Below are 16,456 nucleotides of genomic sequence, written 5' to 3'. Positions count from 1 at the left end.
TTGTGCTTTGTCTTTGTTTCCACTTTGTAGGCTGAAGGGGACCAGTTCCCTGCAGGACACACTGTCAGCCCGGACGAGACGTGCAACAGCAGGGCCCTGAAAGCTGGAACTTTGGAAAAGCTGGTGGAGACGCTTCCGACGGCCTTTGCCGATAATGACTTCACATACATCAGCATCTTCCTCTCCACGTACAGGGCCTTTGCCGATAATGACTTCACATACATCAGCATCTTCCTCTCCACGTACAGGGCCTTTGCTTCCACCAGCACAGTCCTGGAACTGCTCCTGGACAGGTGAGAGCCGGGACAGAATGGAAACTGAGCCGTCATTTATTATACACGACAGGGGGATGTTGACAGAAAAGAATCCTGCAAAATTCAGGATTTCAGCGTAAACACACCATGTGTAAATGCACGTTGCCCACATCCCAAATCTCATTAAAGCTTAAGCGCCAGGTGGGGAAAGCGTGCGTGGTCTGACCGCTAAGGAACCAAACTGGGACCGACACAAGAAAACCAATACAGCTTGTCCCTTAAAAAAAGACCAGTGCACGGGGGATATGTGCAAACCCTTCATCTCTGCCGCAGCTTCCCCAGCCACGGTGGAATTGTCCAGCATGAAGCCCTTGTCTTCATGGCAATTGTATATGAATATGCCAATATCTGTATGTTTATGCCAATTGTATATGGATTACGCTATTTGGGTTGCTCAGTAGAGGTTCCTCTAAACAGCCATCTCATTTTTTCAGATACGGAAACCTGGAGATCTCGGGCTCTGAAGAACATGGAACCCAGAATTCCCCCGGATCCAGCACAGTGCTCAGGACGTAAGTTTGGTTTTGCAGCGCCCAGCGAGCCCCAGTCAGGGTTCGGTGCTGGAGCGGGACGTGGGCAGCAGAGCTGTTGTTTCATTTGACAATTCACAGCCCTGTTTGCTTCAAGGAGCTTGTGTAAAGGCCAAGTATCAGCTGTCTCATAACACATCCAATAATACAATGCAGAGAAAATATGAATGACTGCGCTGGTTTCTCAAGGTGTAATTGAAGAAGCAGCCTTTAGTTTCCTATGAAGTATTATCTTAATAATATTTCTTGCCTAAAAAGAACAAATTAAATTCTGTGCTCACAGAAGTGTCCATACTGCCCTCACGTGGGGGATGAATGTCTCAGTGTTCCTGTTGTTATATTAGGTACAGATCCATGCGATTGCATCAATACCTGCTGCATACAACCCATGTGTTCTCTCTGAATTTGCTCACAGTGCGATGGCATCGATTTTACAAGCCTGGCTCGACCAATGTGCCGACGATTTCCGAGAGCCGCCCGACTATGTGTGTCTGCAGAAGGTGCTGAGTTATCTGAAGAAGAACATGCCCGGCTCTGACCCGGAGAAGAGGGCGCAGAACCTCCTGGAGCAGTTCCAGAAAGAAGAATGGGAGAATGATGGTAAAGTACCTTTCTCTGCTGTCTGTGTGTTCTCCCAGCGTCAAGCCTGACACATCCCCTTATCCAGGGCACAAAGCTTCCTGTGCCGTGAGCCGAAAAGTCGTAAGAGCTCACGTGGTATGTGAATGAGTACTGGAATCAACTTCCAGCCTTAGTAGGCAGACTGAGTTCTACTACATGCATTTTTCTCACGTTACCTGCGTGTTTCTCAGACCCCGTTGGCTCTGGAGCGCATAACGGTAGGACTGGTGTGCAGAAAAGGCCCAGGTTTAGACTTAGTGCTGCGGCAGCCAAGGCTGCTGATCAATTCTGTACAGCCCTGCAGCCCTGAATCCAGCTCTGGTTTAGTGCCGAGTCCAGCCCAGGGCGTCCGGGGGCCTGTCCTGAAGCTGCTGGAGCCACGATTGGTTTCGTATATTTTGCATTACTTTCTCTCCTCATCAGTAGTACTAGCAAAGCACGTTTTAACTTTCCAACTGGTCTCTCTCCCTTCTCCTCCTCTTCCCTTGAAACGTGGACATAAGAGCATTCTCAGCGTAATATTTTGGGGGTATAATTGCAGTCTTGTCTCTTTGCAGTTCAGCTGTTTTTCAGAGTATAGAATGCGTAGATGCTGACAAGCAGATTATCAAAGTTCTGCAGTGTTAATAAGGAGTTGTTGTGGGGGGGTTGGTGGGTTTGTTCTTTCCAAAGAATGGTTAGTGAATGGGTTAAGGCACTTCTCAGCTAAGAGACCCTGAACAGCTCAGTTCTCCCTATTTCTTTTTCTTCTACCTTCTCTTTGCCCATTTAATCTTCTGGACCTTCTCTATCTCCCTAAAATATGCAGCACGGTGAGGCCGTTACCCCAGGCAGGTCCCTTTGCATGTTCTGTTCTTCTATGTAGTGATTTTCCAAATACCTGCTTTGATTACTTGTTTTCTGTATAAATTCACTGACTCGTGTTTTCCCCGCTGGCCAGACGCGTTCCACAGCCTTTCTCCCTGCACCCCGGACGAGGAAGAGGAACTGGAGATCAGCGGCCCAGAAGAATTCTCGCTGTTCCAAGAAGACCTGGTGGCGGAACAGCTGACATACATGGATGCGGTATGTAGATCATAGGTATTACTTGAAATGCTCGGGGAAAGAGTTCTGGGCTTCTCATTGTTTGTTTGTTTGTTTTTTAACTTATATCGGTGTAAGTCTGTTGTTCCAGAACCGCTCTGTTGCTGGGACACAGAGCGCAGCTCTGCTTGGTTATCCAGACTTGCTTCATTGATTGGGCTTTTCCTTCAGTTCTTCTGAAGGTGTTTGTCATTTTGTTATACAGTGTGGATGTAGACTGTGTGGCCTCTTTTGCAAAGTTTAGCATTTGACCCCTCAGAAATAGCGTATTTTGACTGTATCTTAGGCTACCTCACCTGAAGATGTAGAAGTACTTTGTAACTGTAGAGCTCCGATTTGGCTTATTTGTATCAATCTCTTTCAAAAGTATCATCATATGGAAATCTTTCCCCCTGGTAATGTAAGTGATAGAAAGGTGTCTTTTATTTTTCCAGGACAGTTTAGCTGACGGTTCTTTTAGGGCGTCAGGCCTAAAGAGTTATACCAAAGTGTATATTTTAAACTGGAGAGAAAACCAATATTTCCCTTTTAATACCATACTGGATTCAGCTGCAGTTTGTACTGTAACCGTGCATTTCTTGCTGTGGGCAGTAGCGCTCCAGGCTGAGTTGGACACCTCTGTTTCCCTCTAGACACTCTTCCAGAACGTTGTGCCCCACCACTGCCTGGGCTGCATCTGGTCCCGAAGGGACAAGAAAGAGAACAAACAGCTGGCACAGAGCATCAGAGCCACCATCTCGCAGTTCAACGCCGTCACCAACTGCGTGCTCAGCACCATCCTGGAGAGCAAAGAATTAAAGACACAGCCAAGAGCGAAGATCTTGGAGAAGTAGATCCGTATCGGACGTGTAAAGCGTTTATTCACGACTGTTTAACGTTCCTTGTGCGGGTGCCGTGGAGCTGGGAGGGGACAGGGGGGTTGTAGCGGGGAGTGATATTTTTGATGCTCAGTATTTGTAGAGCTGCCCGCTTAGCAGGGAGAATGTGCAGCAAGCAGGACACGGGGCAGACAGAAGAGCACTGACTATTGGTGATGCTGACGTTTAACGCTCCTGTGTTTCTAACCGCTCCTTTCACAGCAATGTAGGATCCTGAACAACTTTTCGTCTCTGAAGGCCATCGTTTCCGCCTTGCAGTCCACCTCGGTTTATCGCCTGAAGAAGACCTGGGCCTGCGTTCCAAAGTAAGGCTGTGCAGTGTGTCACTGGATGTGTTTTGGTGCTTTTATCTGTTCTGTGCCCAACTGTTAACGATTCTTGAGAAAAAAATTGTACCCTGGTCTGATTCAGAGTGCTTACAAACAACTTAAATCATTGAATCTTTTCCTGTACAGGGACACAATGCTGATGTTCGAAGAGCTTTGCGAAATCTTCTCCGACTGTGACAACTTTGCGACGAGCAGGGAGCTGCTGCTGAAGGGGGGAATTAGCTTGAGTTGCCAGGTTGTGATCTCACCCAAAGCCGAGCTCAGCCCTGTTCCTGACCAATGAGCTCCCGTATGCGGTGCTTTGGGGAAGACGGGTCTGTAAATCCCGGCTTTTCTGCTGGGGCGAGAGGTGCCGCACAGCGAGATTTGACGCAGAGGAGTTACGAATGAGCACTTTGGCTTATATACCGCTCTGTGCAGACATGAACCGCTGGCTGAGATACCAAGGATGATGTCGTGAAAGCATCATTTACAAGAGCGCTGTTTGGTGAAGCAGACTAGTTGTATTTGGTTTGCTTCCACAGGAGTATTCTAATTAGTATAATTATGACTTCTCAGTCAATTAATCCACCATTGCTCTGACCGTTTGCAGGGAGTCACACAAGGCACGGTACCTTACCTGGGTACCTTCCTCACTGACCTCGTCATGCTGGACACAGCCCTTCAGGACTATCTCGAGGTAATTTGGGGCAATTTTTGGAATCCTAAATCTCCTCCCTCCCTTGCAGACACTGTGTCTGCTCCTGCATCTTCCACTGGGTGCTAGTGCAGTTCTTAAAAAGAGAGGAATGTATTTAACAAATAGACTCAGGTACACGAGTGCTGTGGCTTATCCTAGAGCTGGAAACGGGTCTTTGTAGAGGCCTTTGGTCAGGGCAGCTCTGGCCTGTCCCTTGGTGTCGCTACTTCATCCTGTTCATCCTGTTTGTGATCAACTCCAGCCGAGCCTGTGCTCTTCTCCTCTGATCCCTTCTCTGTCCTTCCAACAGGGCGGCCTGATCAATTTTGAGAAGCGGCGAAGGGTAAGTGGAACGGTGACTGTTCTGTGATCGTTAGTGCCTGACGCTCTCTGCTAGAGCGTTCTCTTGGCGAGGCCTGTTGTCTTTGCTGGGCGTATCCAACAGCCGCTCACGTTACTCAGAGGGTGAGGAAGGAACAGTCCCCGGCACGCTGTGAACCTCTGCCGGGCTGTGCGGGGCGGCGCGGGAAGAGAAATTCCTTTTAGATGCGGGCAGCAGGGGAAGAGGAGCCGCAGGGCACTCGCTGCCGCGGGAGTTACGTCTGGGGCACGTTCCCCCCGTTTGGTGTTCACGGGAACACGTTACACGAGCGTGTTCTGTGTGCTGGGAGCGCATCAGACCTGCTGGCGTGAGACCTTTGCTGGCCACAAGATGCAGTCTGTGACCATCTTCCTTGTGCTGCAGTAAATAGTTGTGGGTCAAAGGTGCAGCGAGCGAAGCGGGTACCTGGGACCGAGAAATCAAGGCTGAGCGTTGCCTTCCAGCCTGAGCCTTGTTGGTCAGAGATCAGTAGGAGCGAAGGTGCCGGGGTTTCCTCTGTCCGAGGGCAGTTTGTCCTGGATCTGTTGCTGCGTGTGTTTAGTGTATTAACGAGACTGGCTTGATTTTTCTAATTAGAATTCCTATTTTATTATTTGTTTTCTTAGGAGTTTGAAGTAATGGCACAAATTAAGCTGTTGCAGTCCTCATGTAACAGCTATTGCATGAGAGGAGATGAGAAATTCGTGCAGTGGTTTAGGAGGCAGCGGCATTGAAGTGATGAGGAGAGGTAGGGTCTCAGCCCAGCTGGCGAAGCAGCTTTTCTTCCCCCGCAGGCAGGTTCAGGTTCTCTCAGCCTTGAGCTCTGCGCTGCCAGGAGCTGCTCCCGGAGAGTGGAAATACACACGCACAGAGCTGCGCTCCTCCTCGTGGGGATGAACCCTCTGGGACGTGGGAGTGACCCAGGGCTTCTCAAATATGGCCACTTTGAGATATTTAACTAACGGTATTGCCTGTTCTGCAGTTTCCGTCTGTCACGTGAAATCGAAGGAGCAGCTCCTGACAAGAGCACCGCAGCGGGCAGAGCTCAGAAGAGCGTGGTGAAGAGATTCAGCCTGTGAGTACAACGGGGAGGGGGTTTGGTGTGTGAATATGAACTGGAATATATCAAACACCAGCTGACAAACCTGGCTGGGGATCCAGAGCACTGCAGTGCTGCGAGGAGACACCGCCAGCTAGAAATACGTATTGCTGTTGTCTCTTTCTATTGGTGTAAGTAGCCAGGAGGGTTATTGACTAAAGACTTCAGAAATAACTCTAAGGTGTCAGACAAAGGAACGATTTTAGTGCTGGATTATAAATTCAATTCAAATTTGCAGCAGCAAAACAGAGCAAATAAGGATAGAGTCTAATTTGCTATACACACACAAACAATAGGCCACTCGAGATAGGAAAACACAACAGCAGGTCAGATTGTTGAAGCAAGTGACAGCTGTGCTCAGCCCAGCTCTGTTGTGCTTTCTTTTCTCCCCTAGGCCGTTCCTGGGCTTGGGGGTGAGCGCCCACAGCACCCCCGTCAACGCGCAGCCCAAACCTGCTCCAGGTGGGAGCTCTGGGGACAGCACCGTCACCATCGTCCCTCCCACCGACACTGCTGAGGAGCCTCAGCACAAGGTAGGGCCCGGGCCCTGTGTTCAGCACAAACAGCCTGTGCGAGGCTGCTGACGCTGCCGGCGGCCCCAGGCGCTTGCCCAAGCCTGTGGATCTTGACTGGAGCGTTGCTGGCAGTGGAATGGAGGGACCTGAGCTCTGGGAAAGGCGATTTTGGGGGGAGGGCTCATGTACATCAGCCCAGCCTAATTCTGGGGCAGGCAGAGCAGCTGAGCAAGTGAGAAGCAGGTGAGGTCAGAGCTCACCAGCCCTGTGGTTTGACCTGCCAGGAACTGCCCAGACCAAGCCTGGGCTGGGCTGGGTTCCGTTCCCAGGGAGCTTTGTCCTGCAGACTCTGCTCTCTTGACCTAAGCTGCCTTAACTGGGTTGCCGAAGCCCTTGTTAAGGCTGTTGTGCTGAAGAGTGTCATCTTTAGCTTTTGGATCTTTGAAATTCAATGGTAATGAATGTGTTTGATCTCGTCTCCCCCCTTGCTGCCATCTGATGACAAGTGCTCCAAGAAGTGCCCCGGCCCCGTGACTCCCGTTCCATCAAAAGAAGTGCCGCCAGTCCTGCCAGTCTACAACCAGCAGAGCGGAGAGAGCTGCGTCATCCACACCAGCGTAGAAGAGGACAGAAGCGGCAACATCTACAGGAGCATCCTGGTGAGCGGTGGGAACAGCAAAGCGCTGTTACTGTGGGTGGTGTTTTCACCCCAGGTGACTTGAATGGTGCTTTTAGTTTCGGAAACACCTATTCCCCGATCAGACCTCCTTGACAGGGAACGTGACCGATGTTACAAATCAAAACATGCGGAGCAGGGGATGAATGAGAGGTTTGCAAAGAGCATCTCTCAAGGTTTCTGGCCTTGAAATTGAAGCTTGTATTTGATCAACAATGCCAAGGGAAGCACTCTGAGCAAGTGCCGGCTTTGCTGCCCCTGCTCTTCTGCCAGTGCCGGCTGTTGTGTGTCCAGCTCAGCACTGGGGTGTGTGAGCTGTGACACAAGGTGCCCCTTCCCCAGCAAACCCAGCTCCAAGGCCCAGAATCTTTGCAGGACATCGCAGAAAGTGTTTAGCAGGGGAGACTGTGGATTAATGGATGTCTGCAAACAGCAGCTGGGGCAGCTCTTGCTGCGGATTCGATGGCTGCTGAGAACAAGGTCTCACCTCTCCGAGCGGTTGCTCAGGAGAGCAGAGGCTGTGATTTCCTGCTGCATTTCTAGAGCAGTGTCTGTTGTCTTGAACTAACTCCACCCCCAGGTGTCGCAAAGAGCGTGTTTTAGCGTCTGGCAGAATCTGCGACTTGGTTACCAAGCGACTCCTTGCAACTCCCTCTTTGCAGCTGAGTAACCAAGAGAAGGCTCCTGCTGTCACCCAGCGAGCCATGGAGAAGCACAACCTGCAGTCTGGCTCGGCTGAGGATTACGAGCTGGTCCAGATCATCTCCGAGGACAAAGGTGGGGAAGCAGAACTCTGCTGCTGCTGCTGCTGCTTGAAGAGCTCTGCTGCATTTTGCCGGCAAGAGTAACATGCGGAGCGACGTCAGAAACGCCATCGCCACGTTGTCCCAGCTGCCGGTGAGAATAAACCCCCAACGCTGAGTGGGGCGCCCATGAACGCTCGCTCTGCTCCCTCTCTTGCGGAGCTGGCGATCCCACCCAAGGCGAACGTGTTCTACGCCGTGAGCACCCAGGGCAACTTCGACTGCATCCTGAGAAGAAAAGCTGCAGCACAGGAGGAGCCCGCACTTCATGGGTTGTAATGGCTGAGCTCTGGATAGGATTTACTGTTTATATTATAAGTATGTAAACTTTTTTCCCCCCAGTTTTAGTCTGGAGTTCATATATTTTAATATGTGACCTGTATATAATGTTTGAGCTTTGTATCATATTTAATATTTCTATAACGAGTATATTAACTTTTTTCCAGTTTTTGTCTGCAGTTAATGTATTTTAATACTCGATGTGTTTGTCGTATTTAATCTTTCCATACTTCTACAGAAACCTTCAATATTATATCATCTTTTTTCTACTGATGTCTGCTTGGAGTTCCTATATTTAAATAGCTTAGCTTTATAGAATATTTTAGCTTTGTATAATATTCAGTATTCACAGAATAAGTACGTAAACTTTTTTCCACTAATTTCTCCTTGGAGTTAATATATTGAAATGGTTTAGCTGTATCTCGTATTTGAGCTTTATTTAATATTTTTTATTTAACATACTGATATTTAATATTTATGTGATATGTTTATTTAATGTACTAATGTTTAATATTTATTTAATATGTTTATTTAATGTACTAATATTTAATATTTATTTACTATGTACATAGACCTTCCCCAATAATTATTTTCTGGAGTTGATATGTTTTATTACTAAATCTTTATACAATATTTGATCCTTGTATAATATTTAATATTGATATGATAAGTATATCAACTTTTTTCAACCCATTTTTGTCTGGAGTTAATGTATTTTAATGTTTCTTCTGTAGATAGTGTTTGAGCTTTATATCACATATCTAGAGATGCATATAAAATAAATAGAGAAACTTTTTTCCACCCTTTTTTTCTGGAGTTAATAGATACCAATAACTGAGCTTTATAGAACACATCATCTTTATTTAATATTTATAGAATAAATACTTGAACTTTTTTCCACCAATTCTTGTCTGGCATTAAAATATTCTAATATTTGATCCCTATGTCATATTCAATCTTTACATGGATGTAACATCTCTATCATAAATACGTCACTTTTTTCCACTAATTCTTCTCTTGAGTTAATATATATTAAGATTTGAGCTTTTATATCATACATAATCTTTATTTAATACATAATCTTTATTTACATAAGAAATCTGTGAACTTTTTTCCCCCACCAATTCTTGTCTGGCGTTAAAATATTTTAATATTTGATCCTTATGTAGTATTTAGTTTTTATAGATATGTAACATTTCTATCATAAATACGTAACTTTTTTCAACTAATTTTTGTTGGAGTTAATATAGTTTAATATTTTATCTTTATATCATATTTAATCTCTATATATTATTTAATGTTTCTATAAAAATACGTAAACATTTTTCCAGTATTTTTTGATCTGGAGTTACTAGGATTAATATTTAAGCTTTATATAACACATAATCTTTATTTAATATTTATATAATAAATACTTGAACTTTATTCCACCAATTCTCGTCTGGAGTTAGTAGATTTTAGTGTTTGATCTCTAGATAATATTTGATCTTTATATGATATTTAATCTTCATATAATATTGAATGTTTCTATAATAAAGAGATTAACTTTTGACCACTAATTTGTGTCTGGAGTTAATATATTTTAATGTTTGATTTTGTATTCTATTTAATCTTTAGTTAATATTTAATACTTATATAATACTTATATACTTATATACTTTATACTTATATAATACTTATATAATACTTATATAATAAATATGCAAACGTTGTCTGGAGTTAGTAGATTTTAATGTTTGATCTTTAGATCATGTTTGAGCTTTGTATAATATTTAATGTATCTATAATAAATAGATGAACTTTTTAACACTATTTTGTGTCTGGAGCGAATGTATTTAAATATTTGATCTCGTGTAACATTCCATCTCTCTATAACCTTTAATGTTTCTATGATAAATACGTCAACTCTTCCCGCTCCTCAGTGTCTCGTTCATCTCTTTTCCTCTCTGAGACTGCACCGCGGTCTGAGAGTTTCCACCTTTTCCCCGTTGTCTCCATCACGGCATTTGTTGCTCCTGGCAAAAAGACGACCCCGAATTTAAGCTGCCTCTTGCGTTCTGGTTGTACTTCAACTGCCCGGGGAGCCAGCACACTGTTGTCAGGTTGTCAGGTTCTGGTGACAGCCTTAGAACCGGTGACGTGCACCAACCCTGCCTGTGCCCTTGGTGTGAGCAGCTCCACTTGCTCCTCACCCTGGGGAAACTGCTCCTGGCTCCGGGTCTGTCACCCTCGCTGCGGGGTCTGCACCAGCCGGGGCTCCGGGGGCTTCGCTCTCGTGCTCCACAGCAGAGGACAAACCCCACGCTCACAGGAGAACACAATAACTCATGGAGCAGCTGAGCTTCACGGGAAAGGGGAAAAAGAGCAGAAAAAGAGCAGAACAGCGGAGAAGGGTTTGCACTGGCTCCTGCCTTCCCAAAACACAGGGAAAGCCCGGACAGCACCAGCCCAGGAGCTGAAAGCACAAGTGCGGTCACCTGCTGAAGTGAAGGGTGTTTGGGGTTGCACTGGGAAGCAGTTTTAGTCCTTCTGGGTGAGCAGCCTGGGTGGTGCTCACCGCATTGGGAAGAAGAAACCCAAATGAACAAACAAGTAGAATTTCTGGTAGATATGGGGGCAACACTAATGAAAACCTGGATAGAAGAAACTCCAACCCCATGATGGGAGGGGCCTTTTTCTTGTTTTGTTAACTACAGAAACAGCTGTTGGGAGGGCAGGGAAAGGATGGACACGCGTCTTTCGAGTTAGAGGAGCCCTGACGGAAGAAAGAACCTTGAAAGTATCTCAAGAACCGGGCAAACTGAAATTGAAGTTGACACGGGATTGGTGATGTAACTACTATTAGTGTTATTGATGTGAATGCCCAGTATAAACGAAAATGAGAATGGCTTAATAGCTAAATGTGTTGAACCGAGTTGTATATGTAATTCTCATTTTATATCTGATGTTTAGGTTGTAAATGGACTGTGGTATAAGCATATCCACAAAGGGAACTTACCAACAGGATTGTATAAGAAATGTCTAAGAACACAAGATCAGGAAACCAGAGCTCGGTTGAGGATTCCAGTTGCCGCTGGAAGAATAGAAAAAGAATAGCGGAGAATGGTGGGAGGTATTTACGGAAGGGGTGAATGGGAATTTAGAGCCCACCAGTGATGAGGAGAACAGAGTGCAGAAAGAGAAACCACATTCCGTGTTGCTCCTGTTGTTCCTGGGAAGTGAAGGCCAAGAGTTGGGAAACGATAAAAAGTCGCCACGCTAACGGTAAAAACAGGAAAGGCGGGGACACGGCCCTTGCTGCCGAGAAGATGACGAACTCGGCTGCGGCTGCAGCCTGGTCGGCCAGAGAGGCAGAGGGTGCAGAACCCTGGACCTGATCCCCTTGCTGGCAGTGGTGACTTATTGTTCCCAACTTAGCCTGGCCAATCCCTGTACCAAGTGCTACGAGCGTGTGAGAATAGGAAGACTAACCCAGCATGTTCTACATTATCACGCTCCTATTAATTCTGGATGTTATGGTAGAACAAAACTGGAGAAGTGTGAAATCCAAGGGCAGGAATGATGGGTAGCAACTAACCTAGAGAAAGGTGGACTCGCTGTAGGCTCTGCCTCCTGCCCTAGGGGAGAACAGAGCATCTGTTTTACACAAGCTGGTAGGAGGGGCTATTCAGATGGAGGGGGAGTGCAAGATCAGTAGAAGGAGGAGTTAGTTAAGAGTGCCACTCAGGAATTAAAAGGAAAGCAAGAGCAACAGAAATTGGTACAGAACAGCAGTGATTGGTATGAGGAAATAAGGCAAAAAGACAAAGGATTACAATTACCGACAGCAGGGAAAAACCTGTTTATAGATCTTATGGAAAAGACAGCCCGAGAATTAAATGTCACCTCGTGCTGGATATGTGGGGGGTCTCAAATGACTGAATACGTTGGACGAACCCCTTGTCAGTTAGCGTTGAGGGCAAATTCGTCAAGTACCTCTATTCCTCCCACTTGGTGGCCAGGTCCACCTAATGGATATTGGTCTCGAAACTGTAGCCTGGTGGAAGAAAATAGGGTTCGTGATAGTATGTGCATTTCTGCGTTTACTGTTTGTGCCATGCATGATCCCGTGCTTTATTCAGTTACTACATTCAGCAGTCCAAGGCATGCAAATCTCAGCCATGCCTATCGATCCTGAAATGGCAGCAAAAGGAACGGGGTATAAATTAATGATTTTAGGCAGGTGCTGGCTAACTTTGAAGTCAAAGCACGAATCAATGGGATAAAAAGCAAAAAGGGGAACTGTGAGAAATGCAGCTGTGGTTCGTGCTGAGAAGATGTTTAATGTTTACAGATATAACCAAATGGGGCACGGGCTCTGAACCTGGAAAAGGAAAAGGTGGTGAAGTTCTATGTAAAAAGTTAGGAAACTTGTTTATGAAGTTATATTGATAGAGGGAAATAACATTTTAAAGGGTTAACCAACTACATAGTAAGAGCCTACTAACGAACTAACACTTTAAGCCACAGAATGAATATCTAGTTCAGAACTGTATGTAAGCAATTGTGCTAGGAATCTTTAAAGGGCCAGGAGTAAAATCCCAGCGCGTGGTGCGTGTGCGTGAAGCAGCTCCGGGAGCGCTCGCCCCGGGCTCTGCCGCAGCACACGTTGTGTTCCACGCACAGTCTGATGCCCACGCTCCCGGCTCGGTCCGTCTGTCCCGCTCCCGGCGCCTTGTCCGGCTGAGCAAGGGCTCGGACTGCGGGCGGGCTGAGGGCGGGGCAAGGGGGCGCGCGCGGAGCGGCGGCGAGCTGCGATTGGCCGGCTGCGGGCGGCGCGTGCCGCCGCGAGGCCGCGTCCGGTCGCCGTGGTGCCGGCGGAGCCGTCGCCGCCGTTGGCGTGGGGGCGAGCGGTCGGTGCGAGAGAGAGCGGGAGTGCGGGGCTGGCGGAGCCGGCAGCAGCCCTGCCTGCGGACGCGGACACAGCGCCATGTGCGGGATCGGCTGCGGGCCCTGCTGCGGACGGGTATGAGCGAGCCGGGCCCCGCCGCCCGCCCTCCCCCGGGGCCGCGGGGCACACGGGGCCGGGGGTGGGGGGGCAGCTCCGAGTGGCGAGAGGAGGGAGCTGGTGACTGCACAAGGGACGGGACGGGAGGAAACGGCCTCCAGTTGGGCGGGGGAGGCTCAGGTTGGCTATTGGGAACATTTCCTCCCAGAAGCGGGAGGGAGTGCGGTCTGGGTGAGCGGGCAGTGAGGTGACTGCGAACTGGCTGAGGGGAAGAAGCCAGAGAGTCGTGGTCAATGGGGTGGCGTCCAGTTGGAGGCCTGGATCTCATGCAGTGCCTCAGGGGTCAGTGCTGGGGCCTGTATTATTCAATATATTCATCAAGGATTTGGATGAGGGACTAGAGTGTCCTGTCGGCAAGCTTGCTGGTGACACCAAGCTGGGAGGAGTGGCTGATACACCAGAGGCTGTGCTGCCATCCAGAGACCTGGACAGGCTGGAGAGCTGGGCAGGGGAAAATTTGATGAAATATAACAAGGGAAGGTGTAGAGTCTTGCATCTGGGCAGGAACAACCCCAGGTTCCAGTGTAAGTTGGGGAATGACCTGTTAGAGAGCAGTGTAGGGGAAAGGGACCTGGGGGTCCTGGGGACATTTATTCATCTTTCAGATGAATAAATGTAATATGATCAAGACCTCACCTTTTACGGAAAGCACTTCTGATGTCTAAACAAGAGATGTGTTAATGATGCAGCAATAACAATTTCCATTTTGTCCGTTATATAGAAGGTATTTGTTTTGTACTCAGAAGCAGTGATTTTATTTCTGAGCACAAAATTTGACCACCCCACCTCCCCCCACTGCCCCCCTCTCCCCCCAGAAAACCCCAAACCCTACACAGGTAAATTGTCCCTTTAGTGCTAAAAAATGTAATAGTTCTTTTTGTAGTTTCACTTCATAAAAGGGATTTGTGTAATGCTTTCTCATTTCTTAAAAGGCATGGCTAAAAAAAAGAGATTAAATTTGAAATATAGTGTGATATATCACACTGAGGAAGGAAAACCATGAGCCAGCACTGGGCCCTTGTGGCCAGGAAGGCCAATGGTACCTGGGGTGGGTTAGAAGGGGGTGGTCAGTAGGTCAGAGAGGTTCTCCTGCCCCTCTGCTCTGCCCTGGGGAGACCACACCTGGAATATTGTGTCCAGTTGTGGCCCCTCAGCTCCAGAAGGACAGGGAACTGCTGGAGAGAGTCCAGCGCAGCCACCAAGATGCTGGAGGGAGTGGAGCATCTCCCGTGTGAGGAAAGGCTGAGGGAGCTGGGGCTCTGGAGCTGGAGAAGAGGAGACTGAGGGGTGACCTCATTAATGTTTATAAATATGTAAAGGGTGAGTGTCAGGAGGATGGAGCCAGGCTCTTCTCAGTGACAACCAGTGACAGGACAAGGGGTGATGGGTACAAACTGAGACACAAAAGGTTCCTCTTAAATTTGACAAGAAACTTCTTCATGGTGAGGGTGGCAGAGCCTGGCCCAGGCTGCCCATGGGGGTTGTGGAGTCTCCTTCTCTGCAGACATTCAAACCCGCCTGGACACCTTCCTGTGGATCCTCAGCTGGGTGTTCCTGCTCCTGGATGAGCTTTCCAGGTCCCTTCCAAGCCCTGACATTCTGGGATTCTGGGATTCTGTGAAAGGGTTATTAGACATTGGAACAGGCTGCCCATGGCAGCGGTGGAGTCACCATCCCTGGAGGGGTTTAAAAGGCACATAGATGAGGTCCCGAGGGACATGGGGCAGTGCCAGGGGTGGGTTGACGGTTGCACTCGATGGTCTCTTCCAACCAAAATGTTTCTATGATCCTATCTATTTTTTGCATTGTAATAGTGTCTGAATTTCAGGGTTCATGTGATCTTGTCCCGGTACTTTTGCAAGGACGTTAAAAGTAAATGTGTTGCTATCTGCAATTCAAAACTGTTTTTCCGTTGTTTTCTAACAGGCTCGGAACTTCCCCTTTCGGAACCTGTCTCTTTGGAGATGCTGGAGAAGACCAAGGAGGAGGACACCCAGGGAGAAGAGAGGCGAGGAAGATGTGGAGTCTCTGCACAGCCTTGAGGAGACTCTGACCAAGCCAACCAAGGAAGAAGTGGAGAGCCCAGAGTGTACTGAGGAGACTCCAGAGCGCGTTGAGGAGACTCCAGAGCGCATTGAGCAGACTCTAAGCGAGACAAGAGAGGAAGATGTGGAGACTACAAGCAAGGTATCAGACAAAGACGCAGAGACTCCAGAGCGCATTGAGAACGGTCTAAGCAAGGCAACAGAGGAAGACACAGAGACTGCAGAGTGCACAGAGGAGACTCCAAGCGAGCCAACTGAAGAAGACGTGGAGACTCCACAGAGCCTGGAAGAAAATGTGAGGAACCAACCTGGGGAAGATGTGGAGGTTCCACAGAGCGTTCAAGAGGCAAGTCACTGGTGCACAGACAGTTCTGTATGACTTAGGGATATTTTAGAGTTAAAAGAGGTAAAAAAAAACCAGAAAAGCAACCCCCAAAAAAACCCCAAACCCCAGCTTCCCCAAACCAGGATTTGGTTGCACTGCACTCAAATCCTTTCTAATTGAGTTGTTGCTGTGCTTAAGGCTATGGTAGTCAGTAAAGCCCTGAAACTTTAATTATTCAAGTGGTATGTATGAAGAAAAAGCATTATGTGGTTGAAGGGGAACCAGTATATGTATTTCTGAAGTTAATTGTTACATCTATTTTCAATTCTCTAGTGCTTTGCTCCTCAACATGTATCAGCATGTTAATACAGCGGCTGTTAGTGGTGGGGTTCAGGAGATCTGGACTCTCTGGTTTAATTCTTACCTCTTTCATTGACTTGTGCAGTAAGTTGTGCACTCAGCTCCTCTCTGCTTTCAGTTAAAAGCCCAAAAAGGGCCAGGTAACTGAAGGCAGCTAAAAAGTGGCAACTGAAGTGAGCGTTGTTGAGGTGTTGTGAGATCCTGGTGCTGGCATGCTGGTGTCTGCAGCCTGCGCTTGTGCAGGGACCATGTTCCTTTCTCTCTGACTTGTTTCTCTTGGCCCTTTTCCTGGCAGAGCACAACTGAGGATGGAGCTGAAGACGCACAAGAAGGAGCTGTTGACTGCGACAGCCTGAGAAGAGCGCAGATCCAGCAGACTGACAGCGAAGGAGCAAGATGGCTCGGGGTAAGTAAAGCTGGCATGGTGGCCAAGCCCCCAGCTGATCAAAGTGTCCTCACTTCATTGCAATCGGTGCAGCTGTGGCAGTTTGAGCCAGAGGGTCAGGAGGTGG

The 16,456-nt window shown here is 47.7% G+C and overlaps 1 protein-coding gene across 1 annotated transcript; it reads left to right on the top strand.

The window, feature by feature from the left end:
* Positions 1-2,284: 2,284 nt before the first annotated feature.
* On the top strand, positions 2,285-3,381 carry LOC139825890 (ral guanine nucleotide dissociation stimulator-like 1; the record flags this gene model as incomplete). The annotated part of the gene is made up of 2 exons (XM_071800306.1): positions 2,285-2,530; positions 3,181-3,381. Coding segments are annotated over 2 exons (447 nt in total), but the record flags the coding sequence as incomplete, so codon positions are not given.
* Positions 3,382-16,456: the final 13,075 nt, after the last annotated feature.

This window comes from Patagioenas fasciata, chromosome 30 (genome assembly GCF_037038585.1).
Source record: "Patagioenas fasciata isolate bPatFas1 chromosome 30, bPatFas1.hap1, whole genome shotgun sequence".
Taxonomy (NCBI): Eukaryota; Metazoa; Chordata; class Aves; order Columbiformes; family Columbidae; genus Patagioenas; species Patagioenas fasciata.
Note: the sequence above shows the minus strand (reverse complement) of the source record. Positions and strands in the feature narration are given on the sequence as shown.